The sequence below is a fragment of the Quercus lobata genome, chromosome 4 (assembly GCF_001633185.2).
Source record: "Quercus lobata isolate SW786 chromosome 4, ValleyOak3.0 Primary Assembly, whole genome shotgun sequence".
Classification (NCBI taxonomy): domain Eukaryota; kingdom Viridiplantae; phylum Streptophyta; class Magnoliopsida; order Fagales; family Fagaceae; genus Quercus; species Quercus lobata.
This window is the reverse complement of record NC_044907.1, coordinates 31,237,581-31,258,719: the sequence shown is the minus strand read 5'-3', so window position 1 is coordinate 31,258,719 and position 21,139 is coordinate 31,237,581. Positions and strand designations below refer to the sequence as shown.

Genomic DNA, 21,139 nt, shown 5'->3' with positions numbered 1-21,139 from the left:
AACTACAAATAATAATTTGATATCTTATGAACTTATTTATAAACTTACATCCAATTTAGATTCTCAAGTCTATATAAGTATATTTTTATACATGTATCCATATAAACATATGGACAAAATTTTACTTCCAACCCTTTACTTGAAGATTCCTAAAGTCATCATTGTGTATTATTTAAACAAATCACGTGATTCATTAAAAAAAATCATGTGACTAAAAATAAATGTTGATAGTTTTATAAATCGTCAAACAGTATGTTGGAGGAATTTTCTTACTTACCAATTTGGAGATAAACTCTGTCCTAACATCCTAACTCCTAAACATATGATATTATGTATATTTAAATCGAATCTCGTACTCATGATCTTGTTCACAAACACATTATCATATTTGGACATGAACTGTTTAATAGTCGAGCCTAAATTAGAGCTTAAACTTAGTTCATTTGTTAAATAAATGAATATAAACAAACTTTATTTCGAATTAGGTCCAAATTTTTTGTATACAACTCAGTTGGCTAACTACCCTACCTTCACTTTCAATTTGTATATATCAATAAAGTTAAAAAAAAAAATTAAAATAACAACGACATTCAATTCAATCTTAACTCTTTCCCCCAAAAAACAAAAATGTTAATAAATTTATCCATCAATCACATAAACATGCATTAAAGGTCTGTTTGGATACCACTTATTTTGCTGAAATTGAAAAGTTATTACTGAAAGTACTGTAAATAAAGGTAAAAGTTAATTGAAATAGTAAAATAAGGCCCATAAATAGTACCAAAAATAAGCTGAGTAGTAAAATAATTTATAATTTTCACCCAAATCCAAACGCACACTAATTTGGAGGGGAATTAACTTTGCTAGCGCAAGTCTTTTGGTCCCTTCCGTAGCCGCCTAATCAACACTAGTAGTTGTATGTTACTATCATGAATAATAATTGTAAAGCCTACTGTCCCATTTACATGTCCGTCACAAATGCAGATAGCCCTGGTTATACATTAATTTACTGAATGAATTGACATTTCTGATGCGAAGCAAATGAATGCTAAAGAAGAACACGTAGAACACTTCCGTGCTGCAATTCATTGAATAGTTGTACCAGAAATCAAATATATTTGAAGATACTAGAACAATAGTATAGCCAAGCCCAATCTTATTTTGTGTGCAACCCAAGTCTTCTACTTGTACAGTAAACTTATTAACTACAGTTAGTGAATGATTAATCTAGGATTTAGCCTATTATATACATATTCATATTGTATTTAATATTGTTTATTGTAACACAAGATTTGTACTATATTCATACATTAATAAAAAAAAAAAAAATGTAGCTTTTAAGGGTTTCCTCTATGAACTTAAGTCATTAAACTGAACCACGTAACTCTCGTGTGTTTTTGTGTTACTCTATTTTATACTTCCGCTTGCGCATCTATTTTAATTAACATATTTAACAAATAAGATGTGTTAAACAGTTCGATCCTTTATTTGTTAAGATAATTACAATATAGCTACATTGGTAATGTATCTCAATTAAAAAAATTAACTAGTTTTTTTTTTTTTTTTTTTTTTCCAGACAGAAAAGCAAAAAATTTTTTTTTTTAAATTGCTAATGTGATCGAACTCTATCACAACTTTGCCCTGTATGAATATGGCAGGGCATAGCTTCTCTTACGAAATCATCTTATGAAAAGAATAAGATTGACTTAATAATGATAGGAATGAAGTTTTTCTATATAATCAAAAGTAAGGGAATGCTAACTATAGATCTTGCAACTTACATTGTTGGTTTTTTTTTTTTTTTTGGTTGATTAATTTGCTTCTCTCATCTGCATTTCTTTGGTGAGTTTTCTCTCTTACACACTCTTGATTCATGGTTGATCACGCTACTATTAGGTTAGGTTGATCATGCTGCTGTTAGGTTAGGATCTCCTTTCGTCTCGTTTTTCTTTGCTAGGCTAGGTGTCTTTCTCGAGTACTCCGGTGGTTGCCATCCCCAAGTAGGTTTATTTGTGTCTCAATAGTGTCCCTTTAGGCCGGTTTTGCTTGAGCTTTATCCCTTAATTCGTCATTGTCTAATCTGATATCACCTGGCGAGTGAGGTGGTCGAGGAGAGGTTCGTAGGTTCCATGGTGAGGTCGAGTGGGCTGGACATGAGGTTGTCATCTAGCAACGACCATGTGGTATAGAGGAAGGTGCAACGACATCCAGGCCCTCTACTTCTTCTTAGTCTAAGCCTTTCCAGGCTCTAATTGAGGAGTGTTTCTTGGAAAGGAAACAACTAAAAAGTCTCAGAAAGCGTTTCCAATTCTCTGTTGAGACAAAGGTATGTCTCCCTCGTCTAGGGGAAAAGGCTTGCACCTTTGCCCATGGCCATGTGTGTTTATACGAGGTCAATTTTCTTTGTGGTCTTTGTTTTCCCCTCCACCCCTTTATTCACGAGCTACTAAACCATTTTAGGATTGCCCCTGGTCAGCTCGTCCCAAGTGCATGGCGAACAGTTGTGAGTGTCATGTCCATGAGGGTAGCATGGTCAGTCTTGATGAGTTTCTATACCTTTATTACTTGAAGCCTTCAACCCACTACGAGTATTTTTTAATTTCAACCCTAGGATAGGAACTCTAGGGTCGTCCGTGATTTTCCTTCTTCCTTTCGTGATTGGAAATCTAGGTACTTCTTTGTCTATAGGAAGGGATGGGAAACCGCTTCTGACGAAGTTTGGGGTAAGGTGCCTCCGTTGCCACATACGTGAGAGGTTCCCACATTTGGTGCGTCTTTTCCTTCTTTCGATTGTCTTCGTTATTTAAGTATTTGCTCGTCCTAACCCCCTTCTTTTTGCTGCGAAAACTCGTCAAAGCTTGAAGAGACGATATCAAGAAAGGGTCCAAGCTGTTTTGGACTTTTCTATCAGCATCGAGGATTTTGACAAGTTTATGGATCCTCGGTCATAATACAACCATTATTTAGAACCTGAACCTTTAGCCTACTTTCAAAGGTTGCTTCTTAAGGCAGAGAGGAGAAAGCTTTTGGCTTTGTAACCTACAACACTCATCATTTTTTTGTTGTATCTCGTCATTCTTCGTAAGGCCTCATCTCTAACCTCGTCCAAAAAGTCAACGTCCAACTTACGACTCTCGTCATTAGTTTTCCCATCAAAATGCTCTCTTTTGAGGCTGGACGAACTAACTTCCACTGGGATGACTACTTCTGTGCCAAAAGCTAGTTTGAATGGAGTGGTCCAACAATTTCCATTCCCCATGTTGCAAATGGCCATGACGAGGCAATGTTCATCATATTCTCTGCAGGAATTCTATGAATATTTCCAAAGTGTTGGCATTTGTCACATTTCTGGACCAAGGAGTATGCATCTTTCTGCAATGTTGACCAGAAATACCCAGCTCTGACGACCTTGTTTACCAATGACCTTGGTCTTGAGTGGTTTCTACAAATCCCTTCTTGAATTTCTTTGAGTGCATAGTCTACTTCTTGTTGGTCTAAGCATCTGAGGTATGGCAGTGCATACCCTCCTCTGTATAATTGGCCATTGAGAATGGTGAATCTCACTAAATGGATCCTAATTCTTCTAGCTTCATCAGGATCGTCTGGTAACTTCCCCTCCTTCATCTTAAGTCTATTGCTTTGACGAGGTTATCCGAGCAACCTCATCTGCTTCTGAATTCTCTTCCCTTGGCACTTGGACGAACTTAATTTCGTCAAAATGATTGGCCATCTAGATGGCTAACCTTTGGTATTTTTGCATCCGTTTCTCTTTTGCTTCATACTCATGGTCCACTTGTCCGATAATGAGCTTGGAGTCGCTTTTGATCACTAAGCTCTTCTCGTTCAACTGAGCTACGCTGTTCACTACCTAGAAAAGGTTTGGGGAACACTAGGTAAGGCAGGTTCTAAAGAAGTTAAGGAAGTCCCTCATAACCCTATCCACAGGGATCCTCATAACCCTATCCACGGGGATCCTCATCCCCCCTGTTGTAAAGGTTTTGCGAGTATGTAGGATACAATAAGAAAATGTAATATAATGGTAGATTTATCAAAATTCTCATCTAATAAAAAGAAACTGAGTGAAGTTATAACCATAAGTTACAACCATGTTTTTGTCCATTCTTTTAAAATCAATATATATATATATATATATATATATATAAAAGCAGAGACCTCATATGGGAGTGTATGAGGTCTTGCTAAGTGGCGCTCTAATTTTGCGCTTAACATTTTTTACCTCTTTCATTAAGCTTTTCTATATCAATATGTGCTGTGATGGTTCCAAGCATTTTCTCTTTTTCATTTTTCTATTAAAAAGTGAGAATACACAATTTGACCGATTTGCCAATATTTCATACTTTTCTCACAACCCATAATTTTGAGAAAAGTTTGTGTTCTAGAAATTTTCTTAGCACAATCCTTCCGATGGTCCCATTATTTTTTCAAAGAAGGCCTTTCTTTTGAAGAAATTGTATTAATGTGATCCTTCTATGTCTTCTATGTACAACTCTCTCTTCTTCCCTTTCCCTTCCCTTACTTTTTCCTCTCTTCTTTCTTTTTCATCTCCCTTACAACCAAACAGGACATTAGTTTCCAAATTCAGCTAATAAAAAAAAATGTTTTGAGTATATTAATAAAAAGAGTCTGAATTTGGTAAGAATGGGGTGTAAAATTCATATTTTACATCATCCAATAAGAGACGTTACATCAGCTTTTTACTCAAAATTCAGTACATAATACCACAATTAATAACATCTTAATAAACTCCCTATTTGGTTGAATTTTCAAAAATTATTCAAAATTGTTTTCAGTTTTTGTACCAAATAATTCACTTGCTATAAAAATTAAAAAAATTAGATGGGACACATGGCACAAAATTGAATTCCAATTAAAATTCAATTTAAAATCTAATTGAATTTAGACTCTTTGATTTTTGCACCTAATAATTTACATGACACACAAATTTAAAAATTAGATAAGACACGTGGCATAAAATTAGACTTCAATATATAAATGTATAGCAACCTACTATCACTTTATTTAAAACTAGTGTGTAACCCTGTGCATATGCATGGTGTAGTTGCACGATTTTCCTAGCCCAAGTTCTATTGATCAGGCCCTGGCCCAAAGCGCAACCCACAATAAATATTTGTAGAGGATGGGTCAAAGAACTTAGCTTCAGTGAGCCTATTCGGTCTGATACATGGACAGTATTGTTGCAGAAAACCCCAGTACAAGAATGGATCTCTCACGTATATTTCTATTTCTTTAGTTCCTCATACCATATTTTTCGTCCCCTTCTTTGAGGGACTCCACTACATTATATAGTTCCCCTCCTCTCATCTCAACTTTACACTTGTTGATCATCTAAGCATCTACTTGAGTGCCTGTCCCATCAGACGCCCTCATCCCTCCCCATGTGAGTTGCAGAGGCCAAGGCGGTACTGTTCAGGGGTCATTTCCTCATTAATGCGGCCAAGAGGGTGGTTAGGGCGCAATTAATGTGGTGGTAGCTCTCCATGGGATATTTTGGATTTTATTCATTTTATATGTTGGGAGGGTGAACTGAGTTGGCTGGGGAGAGTTCCTCGTCTGGACTTCGTGACGTCCGATTAGGAGTTACTCCTCGGAAAGGTTACCTCGTTGTTACTGGGATTGAATAGTGCTTCATATGTGGTTTCTCTTCGGACAGGACGCTCCTCGGACGGGCCTGAATTTGGAATAGCCCATTATTTCTGGGCCGGGCCCCACAATAGCCCCTCAAAACTCCGGTTTCTATCTCATTCTGAGGAGGAGAAAACGGGGTTTTGATATTTGGGAGAGGATGGAAATAAGGAGAGCGTGTGGCGCGCGTGCGGTCCGTTACTTTTGACGCGCTACAATTTACGAGGCGCGGCCATTAACTTCTGGAGGCGTTATGTTCCCTCATCCAACGGTGTGGCGTAGATCGAACGGCCATCGTTTTTTCTCGTGTTTCTAGGCAGGAGCGATCTTTTCTCTCTCCTCCTGGCTATATAAGACGTCAGAGGGGTTCAGTTTCTTCTTTTTATCTGCATTTTGTAAACCTCAGAGGACTCCAGAGAACCCCATCGAATCTTAGAGATATACCAGCACTTGTGTCCGTTACGCCACCGTAGCCGTTTTCTGTGAAACGTTTCGTCCAAGAGAGATTTCTAGGCGTCCCGTCGAGCGTTTTGTGAAAGTACCGGTACGTTTTGTTCATCTCGCCGTTTCAATTCCCTCCTCAGACTCTACTTTTCTTCTTAGTTTTTACTTTCGTTTCCCCAGTTCAGTTCCGATGGGTAGATTTGAGAAATTAGTAAAAACTTCAGCCGCTATGGAAGCCTTTAGGGCAAAATACCACATTCCCCCGGGGGTTGGGCTGCGGTACTGTCCTCTTGAAGGAGTATTGACAGATAGGCGTGAGGGAGAAGTCGTTATCCCCATGATTGCTTTCATAGAGGGAGGGATGACACTTCCCATGCGTAGGATTACAAGGGAGTACTGTTTCAACCATAGGTTGACGCCATATCAGTGTGCCCCGAATATGTTCAAGATACTAGGCTGTGTAGATGTCTTAAACGAGCGGATGAATCTAGGCCTTACTTGGCACGATGTGGCTTATCTGTACGAATGTCATCGCCTCGGGGATGAGGGGTATTATCTTAAATCCCGGAACGAGGACGTTAGGTTGATCTCTTGTCTCCCAATATCCAATAAGACAGTGAAGAATGATTTCCTTATTGCTTCTAGGGAGTGGTTCGACGGTATTCATTGTCCAACTCGGGCAGGAAACCCAGGTGCGGCGTTTCTAGGATCGGTCCCTTTTGGGATAGGATTTAGCATTGAGGGGTTACATTTTTTGCTTTCTTTATAATTGGAAGATTTCGTGAACTAATCCCCTTTTCCTTGATTGTTTGCAGATAAAATTCACTTCGCCCCTCGGCTAAACTTTGTGAACGTGCCAACGTTGAACTACCTTCTTAGGTCGGAGATCTACATTTCCGAGGATGGGCAGTTGCGTGCTGCCCATCTGGTTCTGGGCTATCAACCTCTGAGCAGCTCTTTCCAGGCTATCGGTCACGCCATAAGGGCTGGTAGTCCGAGGTTGGCTAGGATTGACGTGTCCAGGGACGGGTTCCTAGCTGAACACGATCTGCCACCAGTTGTGTTGCCCGGTGTTAGAGATCCCTACTTGGCAGAGCAGCTACCTCCGCCAAACGAGCCTGGTGCTGCCGTTCAGGTTGAAGAGGAAGCTAAATCATCTCGTCTTTCCCTTGAGGCAGAGATAGACGAGTTTTATTTTGAGGAGGAAGTTCAGCAGACCCCCCTGGTGGAACTTTCTGATCCCGAAGGAGAGCGGGACCGACATTCTGCAGTTGGTGTTCCTTCCATCGTTATCTGCTCGGACGATACTTCGGACGAAGAGATAGAGCCCATGGCAGGAAAAGGAAAAACTCTGAAGGAGCTGATGGCCTCCCGAGGGAAAGGCCAGTCGTCGAAAGGACAGTCATCGAAAGGGCAGTCCTCGAAGGCACCAACTCCACCACAGGGCAAGACCCTCCCTCCTGTGGCCCCTACGGACACCTCGGACCTTGGCCTTATGGTTAATCCAGACCTAAAGAAGAAAAGGCCGGCCGACACTCCTGAGGAGGGTGAGGTGGTTGCCCAGCCGACCAAGCAGTAAAAAACCACTCGCGCGCCAAGGAGCAGAAGGGGCAACTCCTCGGAGAGTCGGGACGAGGAGAATCTTGCGGAGGTACGTGTTGCCCCGCGTGTATGGGGCCCCAGGTTGGAGCTGGATGGGGTGGCCATCCCCTACAATGCTTCGATCCGAGAGTACAACCGAGGCCGGGTGGGATACGTGGCCGAGGCCTTAGAGCAGCCCCTACTCCTTCCTCGGGATATGGAGGCTTATAGGCGGTTCTCTCAGCCTGAGATTTTCCTGTCCCTTAAAAGGGATCTCGCGATGGTAAGTAATCCTTTTACTGTTTCATTGATCTATTTGACCTTGTTAGATTAAAGCAATCTTGCTTCGTTTGTAGATTACTCAGCAGGTATTCGTGGCTGAGGAATTTTGCCGCGGTAACAGTAGTCGGGCTGAGGTCGAGATCCAGGCGCGGGCGGAGGTGGAGAAAACCTTGGGGTCCCTCCAGCATGATTACGCTGAACTCATGGACAAGTTCAAGGAGTCGGAGAACCGGCGCAAATCTGCAGACGCTGGTTTGAAGAATGCTGAGGCCCAGGCGGAGGACCAGCACAAGGAGCTGTTCGCGACCCAGATCAACCTCGCCACCGAGAAACAGGCAGTGCAGGACCTCAAGACTGCTCTGCAAAAGGTCGAGGATGAGCTGCGGCGGGTCAAAGAGGAGGCCCAGCTGATCCGGGAGGCCACAGAGGCTGAGAAGAGTGCTGCTCGCCAGCTCGGGGCCGAAAAGACGGAGGCGAGGCTATCCGAGGAGATCCCCGAGGTATGCCGGGAATATTGCGGCATCTCATGGTCTCGTGCCCTCGATGCTGCAGGAGTTCCTGCTGACTCGGCGCTGAGACTGCCTGAGAGCATTTTCTATCCTAAGGAGATCCGAGAACATCCTGACAGTGTCCAAGCGGCCTCTGAGCAGGATCCGGTGGTGCCTGATGCCGCACCTGTGCCTGATATGGCGAAAGATCATGTTACAGACTCTTCCATAGAGGTTCCTCCCCCTCAGCCCGAGTCAAAAGAAGATCCTCCTGCCCAGGCTTAGCTTTTTAGGCTTCTTTTTTTTTTTTTTTTTTTTTTTTTTAAATGAAAGTCGTCCTATTTTTTCTTTATTCTTTTGTAAGGACCTCTTTTTCTAATGTACTCGGGATACTAATATGAAATATTCGCTTTGCTTACTACGGATGTATGCCAGTAACGCTCTTTTTTCTTTTTTTCCCTTTAAACATTTGCAACGATGTAGATACAGGTAAATGGTCAAAGCGAAGGGGGGTTTTTGGGTTGCGATGGTGCCCGACTGCGCGAACGCCTTAAAATGATTTCCTTTAAGTAATAGTCCCCCAATCTATCATAAGTAATAATTTCCCCTAAGACTGTGGTCCGAGGAGCCATGCAGAACTAGGTTCTGTTTAAAACTATGGAAATTGTCATGAGTAATAATTTCCCCCAAGTCTGTGGTCCGAGGAGCCATGCAGGACTTGAGTTCTGTTTAAAACTATGAATAGTTGCCTTAAGTATTAATTTCCCCTTAGTCTGTGGTCCGTGGAGCCACGCAGGACTAGGTTCTGTTTAAAACTTATATGAGTAATAATTTCCCCCAAGTCTGTGGTCCGAGGAGCCATGCAGGACTTTGGTTCTGTTTAAAACTATGAATAGTTGCCTTAAGTATTAATTTCCCCTTAGTCTGTGGTCCGTGGAGCCATGCAGGACTAGGTTCTGTTTAAAACTTATATGAATAATAATTTCCCCCAAGTCTGTGGTCCGAGGAGCCATGCAGGACTTGGGTTCTGTTTAAAACTATGAATAGTTGCCTTAAGTATTAATTTCCCCTTAGTCTGTGGTCCGTGGAGCCACGCAGGACTAGGTTCTGTTTAAAACTTATATGAGTAATAATTTCCCCCAAGTCTATGGTCCGAGGAGCCATGCAGGACTTGGGTTTTGTTTAAAACTATGAATAGTTGCCTTAAGTATTAATTTCCCCTTAGTCTGTGGTCCGTGGAGACACGCAGGACTAGGTTTTGTTTAAAACTTATATGAGTAATAATTTCCCCCAAGTCTGTGGTCCGAGGAGCCATGCAGGACTTGGGTTCTGTTTAAAACTATGAATAGTTGTCTTAAGTATTAATTTCCCCTTAGTCTGTGGTCCGTGGAGCCATGCAGGACTAGGTTCTGTTTAAAACTTATATGAGTAATAATTTCCCCCAAGTCTGTGGTCCGAGGAGCCATGCAGGACTTGGGTTCTGTTTAAAACTATGAATAGTTGCCTTAAGTATTAATTTCCCCTTAGTCTGTGGTCCGTGGAGCCACGCAGGATTAGGTTCTATTTAAAACTTATATGAGTAATAATTTCCCCCAAGTTTGTGGTCCGAGGAGCCATGCAGGAATTGGGTTCTGTTTAAAACTTATATGAGTAATAATTTCCCCCAAGTCTGTGGTCCGAGGAGCCATGCAGGACTTGAATTCTGTTTAAAACTATGAATAGTTGCCTTAAGTATTAATTTCCCCTTAGTCTGTGGTCCGTGGAGCCACGCAGGACTAGGTTCTGTTTAAAACTTATATGAGTAATAATTTCCCCCAAGTCTGTGGTCCGAGGAGCCATGCAGGACTTGGGTTCTGTTTAAAACTATGAATAGTTGTCTTAAGTATTAATTTCCCCTTAGTCTGTGGTCCGTGGAGCCATGCAGGACTAGGTTCTGTTTAAAACTTATATGAGTAATAATTTCCCCCAAGTCTGTGGTCCGAGGAGCCATGCAGGACTTGGGTTCTGTTTAAAACTATGAATAGTTGTCAGTAGCCCAGCAAGCAGTGGATAATCATGAAAGAAAACGCATGCTAAGCCATTCTCATTAATAATAATATCTTCTGAGGTTATGTACATTCCATGGTCGGGGTACAGCTTTTTCATCTAAATCTTCTAGGTAGTAGGCGCCTATTCCGGCCACAGATGTGACACGGTATGGTCCCTCCCAATTGGGCCCCAACTTGCCCCAAGAGGGGTTCTTTGCGCTGCCAAGAATCTTCCTCATCACGAGATCACCTGGACCCAGAGGCCGTGGTTTGACGTTAGCATCATACCCTTGTCTCAGCTTCTGGTGATAATAGGCCATGTGAATCATCGCTTTTTCCCTTCGTTCTTCGACTAGGTCCAGACTCCGTTCCAATAACTCGTCGTTATCGTTCGGGGTAAATGATCTAGACCTTAGTGTGGGAAAGTTGTTCTCAATCGGGAGCGCGGCCTCAGCCCCGTAAGTCATCGAGAAGGGGGTCTCACCGGTCGATCGTCGAGGCGTCGTCCGATAAGTCCATAAGACGTGGGGGAGTTCTTCTACCCATCTCCCCTTTGCCTCGTCCAGTCTCTTCTTCAGTCCGTTCACTATGACCTTGTTCACGGCTTCGACCTGCCCATTTCCCTGAGGGTAGGCGGGGGTGGAATATCGGTTGATGATTCCAAACTCGTGGCAATACTCCCTAAAGTTTTTACTGTCGAACTGCAGACCATTGTCGGAAATGAGTGTGCGCGGAGTCCCGAAGCGGGTGATGATATTCTTCCAGACGAATTTTTGGGCGTCCACGTCCCTAATGTTGGCCAATGGTTCAGCCTCCACCCATTTAGTGAAGTAATCCGTTCCGACTATTATATACCGCTTGTTCCCCGCGGCCTTGGGGAAGGGTCCAACTAGATCAAGGCCCCATTGTGCGAACGGCCAAGGACTCGAGAGGGGGTTGAGAACTCCTTCGGGTTGATGGATATTCGGGGCGAATCTTTGACACTGATCGCACTTCTTAGCGTATTCTTGGGCCTCTCTCTGCATGTTTGGCCACCAATACCCTTGGGTAAGTGCCCTGTGCGCCAGCGATCTCCCTCCGGTATGACTTCCACAAATCCCCTCGTGTAACTCCTCAAGTAGAGATTTGGATTCTTCTGGAGGCACGCAGAGTAGGTACGGTCCAGAGTAAGAGCGCCGATATAGTTTGTGGTCCTCTGACAGCCAAAACCGAGGAGCATTCCTTCGTATCTTCTCGGCTTCCAATTTTTCTTCCGGCAAGACGTCGTTTTGAAGGAAGTTCTTTATGGGATCCATCCAGCTGTGACTCTTTCTGATCTGATGGACTCTGGCAGGGCCTCTGCTGATGGGACTTGCTCGGGCTAGATCTTCAACCAGGATTACTCGCAGCAGATTATGTGCCGAGGACGTGGCGAGAGTGGCCAGCAAGTCTGCATGGGTGTTGACACTCCTGGAAATGTGTGTCAGATTGAAGGACTCAAAATTCGCCTGCAGCCGCTTGACTTGTCCCAGATACTCTTGCATCCTAATATCTCGGGCTTCCAGCTCACCCACCACCTGTCCGACTACCAGTCTGGAGTCCGAGAACGCTTCTATTACTCTTCCGCCCAACCTTTGAACCATCGTCATTCCTTGAAGTAAGGCTTCGTATTCGGCTTCATTGTTCGTAGCCGAGAATCCTAGCCTTAATGATTTTTCAATGGCAGCACCGTCCGGGGATATTAAAACTATCCCAACTCCCGACCCTCTCTGGTTGGCTGCGCCATCTACGTAGACCTTCCAATGCGTGTTCCTCCCTGTTGAAATCGCACCAACCGACTTTCCATCCATGTCCCTCTTCTCGGTTATTGTTTCTATGGAGGGCTCAGCAAACTCCGCTACCAAGTCTGCGAGTACCTGTCCTTTGATGGAGGATCTGGGCATATATTTTATATCAAAGGCTCCCAAGAGCGCACTCCACATGGCGATCCTTCCTGTATAGTCAGCGCTTCGAAGCACTGCTCGGAGGGGAAGCTGGGTCAGAACGATGACCGTGTGCGCCTGAAAGTAATGAGGAAGTTTTCGGGTTGCGTGCACTATTGCCAGAATTGCCTTCTCTAAAGGTAGGTATCGCACCTCGGCCTCATGTAGTGATTTGCTCACATAGTACACCGGTCGCTGCACCCCATTATCATCCTGTATCAGTACCAGGCTTACAGCGTGGGGAGCTACGGAGATGTAGGCAAACAGCACCTCATCTGCCTCAGGGCTGGACATGATGGGTGGTCGGGACAGGTAGTCTTTGAGTTGCTGGAAAGCCTGAGCGCAGTCCTCCGACCATGCGAACTCTTTCCACTTGTTTATCAGGAGGTAGAAAGGCCGACATCGATCCGCCGATCTCGATATGAACCGGTTCAACGCCACGATCATACCAGTGAGCTTCTGTACTTCCTTCGGATTCCGAGGAGCCTTTAGGCTGTTAATGGCTTTGATTTGATCGGAACTTACTTCTATTCCCCTGTGGGTGACCATATATCCTAGGAATTTCCCAGACCCGACCCCGAATGAACATTTGGAGGCATTCAACCGCAGCCGGTGCTCCCTTAATATAGTGAAGATTGTTCTGAGGTCCTTCACGTGCTCGGACACCCTTCTACTCTTGACAACCATATCGTCTATATAAACCTCAATGATCTTGCCCAGTTGTGGTTCAAACATCCGAGTCATCATTCTTTGGTAGGTTGAGCCTGCGTTCTTTAGCCCAAACGGCATCACCTTATAATGATAATTTCCGATGGGCGTCATGAAAGCCGTTTTCTCTTGGTCTTCTAGCGCAAGGGGTATCTGATGATAGCCTTGGAAAGCGTCCAGGAAGCTCATTCGAGGGTGCCCCACGGTTGCATCCACCAATCGATCAATTCGGGGTAGGGGAAATGGGTCCTTCGGGCACGCCTTGTTCAGGTCCGTGAAGTCTACGCAGACCCTCCACTTCCCTGTCTTCTTCTTTACCACCACAGTGTTTGCCAACCACTCTGGGTGAAAGACCTCTTTGATAGCCCCCGCTCTTTTTAGCTTTGCCACTTCGTCTTTTACGGCACTAGCATGTTCCTTTGAAGGGCGTCGGGGTGGCTGCTTCTTCGGAGTGGAAGAGGGGTTGACGTTCAAGTGGTGACAAATAAGGCTAGGATCGACGCCCGGGGCGTCGTAGGCGTCCCATGCGAACACGTCGACATTTTCTCTAAGAAATCTGACCAGTTCCTCCTTTTCTTGAGAGGGCAATTCAGAGCCGACCAGGAAGAACTTCTCCGGGTCGTCGTTGACAGCGATTTTATCTAAACTTTCACATCTTATCTCCTCGGCCAGTCCGTCGTCTTGCTCTGCCGAGGCGGCTGATTGCTATAAACTTTCAGGGGCCAAGGACTCGGCAGGGGGCCGATGTAAGACGGCGGCCACCATACACTGCCTGGATACGGCCTGATCTCCTCGGATCTCTTCTACTTGTCCTTTGGATGGGTATTTCACTTTCTGATGAAGTGTGGAGGTTACGGCTTCCAGGGCATGGATCCATGGCCTGGCGACTATCGCGGTGTAGGGTGAGTAAGCGTCGACGACGATAAAATTCACCTCCACCACCTCCGCCCCAGTCTGTACGGGTAGTCGGATTTGTCCTTTTGGCGTAACCATTCTTCCCTCGAAGCTGAGAAGGGGGGAGTCATAAACTGCCAAATCTTCTGGCTTCAGGTTCAGCCCCTTGTATAGATCAGGGTACATTATCTCTACTGCACTTCCCGAATCCACCAACACCCTTTTCACGTCAAAGCCCCCAATCCTCAGAGTGACCACCAAGGCATCATCGTGAGGTTGAATAGTTCCTCTCTTATCCTCATCCGAGAACCCCAGTATCAAAGAGCTTCCCTTTTTTGACCTTTTGTGTTCCCTTTGCCTGCTCCCGGAGGGGAGCCGATCAACAGCTAACACCCTGGGGATGGGTGGTCCCGTTCTTCCTGGTGCAGCGAGGATGACATGTATCGTCCCGGTGGGTGGTCTTAAGGTCACGTCCTTTCGAGGCTCTTGTGTTGCTTGGCTGGTGTGGCCACTCGACGGGTGCAGCAGGTGACGTAACTTTCCTTCTCGGACCAACTGATCTAGATGATTCCACAGATTCCTGCAGTCCTCAGTAGTGTGCCCATGGTCTTGATGATAGTGGCAGTACAGGTTCTGGTTACGTTTGGAAGGGTCTCCAGCCATCTTTCCCGGCCACCTGAAATAGGGCTCATCTCTTACTTTCTCCAGTACCTGTTGTACGGGCTCTCTGAATATGGCATTCACTGTTTGCGGGTTACTCTGCCCAGCCTGTCGCGAAAAATCTCTCCTCGGCTGGCCAGGGTTGTGCCGTTCCGACCTGAAATCATTTGCTTTGGGGTGGATAACCTTCTCCTTTCCCTTCCCTTGCAGCTGATCTTCCTCCACTCTTTTGTACTTGTCTATCCTATCCCTCAACTGATCAACGTTGGCAACCGGTTTACCAGTGAGGGATTTCCTTAAGCCATGGTCGGCGGGGAGGCCATTTTTGAATGTGCTGATAGCGACAGCATCATGGTTATCATCCAGGTCATTATATACTTCCCAGTATCTATCGGAGTATGCTTTCAGAGTCTCTCCCTCGTGCATGGACAAGGACAATAGCGAACCGAGGGGCCTGGGGACTCTGGTGTTGGTGATAAAGCGGGAGCAGAAATCCCGAGTGAGCTGCTTGTAAGAGCTTACGGAATTTGTCTTCAGGCCGTTGAACCACCTCATCGCCATTGATCCCAAGCTGGACGGGAAGATTTTACACATGAAGGCTTCGTTTTGCGAGTAGATCGCCATCTTTTGGTTAAATTGGCTCACATGCTCTACCGGGTCTGATCGACCGCTATAGATGGCGAATGCTGGTTGGTTGAACCGTCGAGGCAGCTTAGCCCCTTCAATTCTATTCGTGAAGGGGGACCTTGAAACCTGATCCAACGCCTTCTTCATGGCGTCGTTTCCCGAACCCTTGCTAGATGTGCTCTCATACTTCCGCACAGGGCGTGGTTCCTTTTCGTAGGTAAAGGTTTCACTTAGGGGGGTCCTTGACCTCTGTCTGTAACTCGCATCCTCCGCATTAGAAGATTCGCCTGAGTAAGAGGGAGATCGTCTTCACCGCACGCGCCGTAACTCCCTTTTTAGGTCATCTATCTCTCGCTGCATGGCCTGGTGACTATTTCGCCTCTGAGACACGTGACTTCCTATCTGAGTGTGACTCTGGCTGGTCCGGGTAGTATGCATACTTCCCTCTTGGTTTCCCCTGGGGCCTGGGTTGACGGGGTTATTTTGCCTCTGGGACTCGGCGGGTTGTGTCCGTTGGGAATTAGCCTGGTGAGGATCCTCCTGGTGCGGAGCCAGTTCTGCCATGCTCGACCGTTGCACTAGCTGATGCTTTAGTTCTCCCCACAGACGGCGCCAATTGTAGTTGCACGATTTTCCTAGCCCAAGTTCTATTGATCAGGCCCTGGCCCAAAGCGCAACCCACAATAAATATTTGTAGAGGATGGGTCAAAGAACTTAGCTTCAGTGAGCCTATTCGGTCTGATACATGGACAGTATTGTTGCAGAAAACCCCAGTACAAGAATGGATCTCTCATGTATATTTCTATTTCTTTAGTTCCTCATACCATATTTTTCGTCCCCTTCTTTGAGGGACTCCACTACATTATATAGTTCCCCTCCTCTCATCTCAACCTTACACTTATTGATCATCTAAGCATCTACTTGAGTGCCTGTCCCATCAGACGCCCTCATCTCTCCCCATGTGAGTTGCAGAGGCCAAGGCGGTACTGTTCAGGGGTCATTTCCTCATTAATGCGGCCAAGAGGGTGGTTGGGGCGCAATTAATGTGGTGGTAGCTCTCCATGGGATATTTTGGATTTTATTCATTTTATATGTTGGGAGGGTGAACTGAGTTGGCTGGGGAGAGTTCCTCGTCTGGACTTCGTGACGTCCGAGGAGGAGTTACTCCTCGGAAAGGTTACCTCGTTGTTACTGGGATTGAATAGTGCTTCATATGTGGTTTCTCTTCGGACAGGACACTCCTCGGACGGGCCTGAATTTGGAATAGCCCATTATTTCTGGGCCGGGCCCCACACATGGATACATTTAAAAATGATCACAATTACATATATATAATTTAGAATCTAATTAGATTTAGGCTCTTCTATTTTTGCTTTCAATAATTTACTTGCCACAAAAATTAAAAAATTAGATGGAACACGTGTGCAAAATTTAACTCCAATTAAAATTCAATTTAGAATCTAATTGAATTTAGACTCTTTAATTTTTGCACCTAATAATTCACTTGAAATACAAATTTAAAAATTAGATGAGACACGTGACGCAAAATTAGACTTCAGTTTAGAATTTAATTGGATTTTCTCTTAACTTTGGCTATATAAACTTAAATTGTTTTTAGTTATACAAAAAAAAAAAAAAAAAAAGGCTCATAAATATAAAATCATTCAAATTTTTTTTTTTTTTATGGTTTATTTATATTGGACTCCTCATTTTTTACACTAAATTAACTCATTTGACACAAAAATTAAAAAACGTAGATTAGATGGGACACATGGCACAAAAATTATATTTTTTTATGGTTTACTTATATTGGACTCCGCTAATTTTTACATTGAATTAACTCACTTGGAGCAAAAATTTAAAAACTTAGATTAGATGGGATACATGGCATAAAATTAGACTCTAATTTAATTCCAATTTGAAATTTAAATGGATTTTCTCTCAGTTTTACCTATTATTATACATATAGATTACATGTTGTTCATGAAATCACAATCCGATAAATGACCCTTTTTTAGGAGCCACTATCTCATCAAAAATACTATCTCATAAAAAAATAAAAATAAAAAAGTATATTTTCAATGTATTTGGAATGGTGAGTCCATCGGTATTTGGAATCAATGTTTTTTTTTTTTTAAATAAAAAAAAAAACCCTTTAAATTGGACACATGGCACAAAATTAGACAGTAATTGGAATCCAATTTAGAATCTAATTGGATTTTCTCTCAATTTTGATTTTAATTATATATATAGACTGATTATTAGTTCGTGCGTTGCATGATTTTTTTTGGTATGATGTTTTTTGGTAAATATTACGACTGGAGAACATTTTTTTGTTATAAAAGCTTCTTTCATTTTTATGTAGTGATTTTAAAAAATATAATGAAGGGTTTTATGATAAATTTTGTTAATTTTATGAAATACATTTATATAATCCTACATATGTTCAACAAATTGGATGTATCCCAGGGATATTAGGAATTCCACTTATGTTTGGCCACACGAGCGATTGGGGAAAAAATTGACAACTCTTATCACCAATATGCTGTGATTGTGACTGTTGCATTTCAAAATCCTACATTTTATATGCAATATAATTGCACTTCAGTATACTTAATTTAAACCTATTAGCAACATCTTGATAATAGAAAATAAAGAGTCTTACATTAAAGTTAAAACTCTCATGCATTTCAAGCATAGCAAAACCAAATCCCATGGTAGAATTTGTATTATGCACATTTCCAACCTTGGCAGAATCCTACAAAAGCACAAAGTACAAAAGTTAATAATAGTAATAACAATGATTAATTATCCAAAAAAATAAGTAAATAATATAATTATAGCCTAACCTTCTCACAAATTTCCTCAAGAATTGAAGTCTCAACTTGGTTAACTACATTCCCTTAGTTAATTATAGTCTTCATTTTCTTTTTCTTTTCCTTTTCCTTTTTTTTCTTCACAGCTTGTTCAACCTTTGACATCTTCCTTTTAAATGATGGTCGCCCCTTTTGAGAAACAACCACTGGATCAAGAATTTTTCTAGCTTCTTTTGATGTTACAACACCATTGTCACATGAGGTGGAATCATTCTGAATATCTATAAAAATAGGCTTATTGCTACCACAAGCATTTCCCCCTTCCTTGAGCTCCCCTTTCATTTCACATATTTGTGTCATCACATTCTTATATGCATTTTCAAAATCCGCTGCCAAATTAGCAACCTTGTAAAAGGCATTACACATCTTTTCATAGCGACATGCTTCAGGTTTCAAAGACCAATTGTCATAACTTATTCGAACTTTAGTGTGCCTTCTTTTGACATTTTTATTCCATCTATTTAAGATGTACTTGTCTGGTATTCGATAAATCTTCTAATGAATAAACACCAATATTTGATGCCTGCATACTATCCCCTTGAACTCAAACAACCTGCATTTGCAGTTAACTTCACTGTTATCCTCATTAAAATACACATGAAAAATTACGCTCCGCTAACCTTCTCCACGTGATATATCTTCACGTACTTCATACTTTGAAAAGTTGTCATGTTCCCTGCATGAAGACAAACTGCAACAAATACTTCCAACTATCTCATTTTGGAAATCTGTAAATTTTTTCAAAGTGTAAGCACTCTGAAATTGTTTCTCCATATCATAAATAGTTATACAGGAAATGCATGAATTGAAAGAATTAAAATCTTCAACAATTTCATTATGCACCTTTGCTGCCAAAGCATTCTCATATTGTTCAACAAATTGTTTTAAAGTAGTTTTCTTATTAATGTATTTATCAAAGAAAGCATTCATGCTTTCACTTCGCTGCGTTGTTGACATTCCTGCCCAAAACATATCTTTCACAAAGGCAGGCACCCAACGATGCCGCTCATCATACAACCCAAGTAACCATTCATTGCTTTCAAGTTGATATTTCTTAATGAATCTGCCCCAACTTTCTTCAAATTCTTCTTTTGTCAATGAATCATGAACAACATTTTTCATATAGAATTTTATTGATTCATAGTCTTTGAACCCTTTAAATTTGTCAGGCAACTTATTCATGATATGCCACAAGCACCATCGATGTCGTGCATTAGGGAAAACAATCTCTACCGCTTTTTTCATGGCTTTGTCTTGATCCGTAATAATTGCATTGGGAGGACATTCAGACATGCACGCAAGCCAAGATTTAAATAGCCATATAAATGAATTTGTATCTTCTCTTAAGATCAATCCACATCCTAGCAATGTTGATTGCCCATGATGGTTCACCCCAACAAATGGAGCAAATGGCATTTCATATTTGTTAACCATATATGTAGTGTCAAATGTAACTACATCACCAAACTCTTTGAATGCTGCCCTACTCCTTACATCAGCCCAAAATACATTTTTCAACCGACCATTGTCATCAAAATCCATTGCATAGAAGAATTCAGAATTGTCAGCTTGCATTTTCAAAAAGTAATGGTGCATTGCACTAGCATCTCCTTCCCTAAGATGTGAACGTCTGACTTTTTCCATGTGATTTCTACAATCCTTTTCTAGAAAAGACAAATTCTCATGTCCCCCTGCTGCAACCACAAATGAATTAAAACTCTTGTTCATTCTAATACCAACTTTGTCGTGTAATTCAAGCTTTTTTTTCACATGTGGTTCTATTATTCTATTGCATTTGTAAAATCTGGTCTTACTAGGACTCAATCCATGATTATGGTCAAGTACCATGGATCTAAGTATCCACTTTCCATTTGGGCATAGAGACAACCAAAGTTGAGCTTTGCAATCTGTTTTTGTTTGAGGTTTCAATTGAACTAGATTGGTAGATCTAGTCCTTTTAATTCCAAGACAATTTAATCTAATCCTTGGCTTTCCAGCATAACTACAAGCAATGGTCACATACCTCACCACCCCATCATTCCCCTTTTTAGAAGTTCTTTTAGCCACTGCAAAACTTTTTTCTTTAGCATATCTTCTATAATATATCACAGCATCATCAATGGAGTCAAACATCATTCCCAACTTAGGGTCTTCTGCATTGTTTTCCACACCTTTTGTTTCTACCATTTCATTCAACTCCACTATTTCATTCTCAATTTTATCTTCATTCGACTCCACCTCCACCATATCATTCTCGATATCTTCATTTGAATCCCCCTCCACCATATCATCCTCAATATGATCTTCGTTTAATTTCACATGTGAGAAAACATTTGATATTTCATCTGCCATGCCTATACAATATAATTCATAACACATTATCAAAATATAAAGTCACTTAATCATAAGAAAATTAATAATTCTAAATATTATAATTTATCCTTTCAAAAATTTTGTGCTTCATATAAATGTGTTATTCACATTTATTTTTGCAAAGCAAGTGATGAATTACTTTTATTGTCTATAGCCTCTGGCCATTATTTCAAAAGAAAAAAAAATTCTCATTTCCAAATGCAATAGAAAAATGGAAAACCCAGTTATTACAGGCAACAAATTCACAACTTCAAGATTGCATTTTTTGTTGATATTTCAATTTAGATTTCATTGAAACAGAATAGAGTACAAGGAGAGTATATAAAGCAGTGGAGGACCCTAAAACAAGGAACCTCCCAGCAACAATTTAGTTGAGAACAGAACAAACAATTGACAAAGTAAACTAATATCACAACAATACATAGTGAACTAACAGAAATGCACAATAATTTTTACTGAATGAGAGCAATAATACAGGGGAAAACAAAGAATCAAAGAGTAACAAAGAAATCTAGAGAAAATACTAGGAAAAGCGGAATGAAAAATCACCTCCT

At 42.1% G+C, this 21,139-nt stretch overlaps 1 protein-coding gene across 1 annotated transcript; it reads right to left on the bottom strand.

Moving 5' to 3' along the window:
* Positions 1–18,827: 18,827 nt before the first annotated feature.
* On the bottom strand, positions 18,828–20,564 carry LOC115985025 (protein FAR-RED IMPAIRED RESPONSE 1-like). Its single transcript, XM_031108002.1, has one exon. The coding sequence runs from the start codon at positions 20,562–20,564 to the stop codon at positions 18,828–18,830; it is 1,737 nt and encodes a 578-aa protein (XP_030963862.1).
* Between the last annotated feature and the right edge of the window lie 575 nt (positions 20,565–21,139).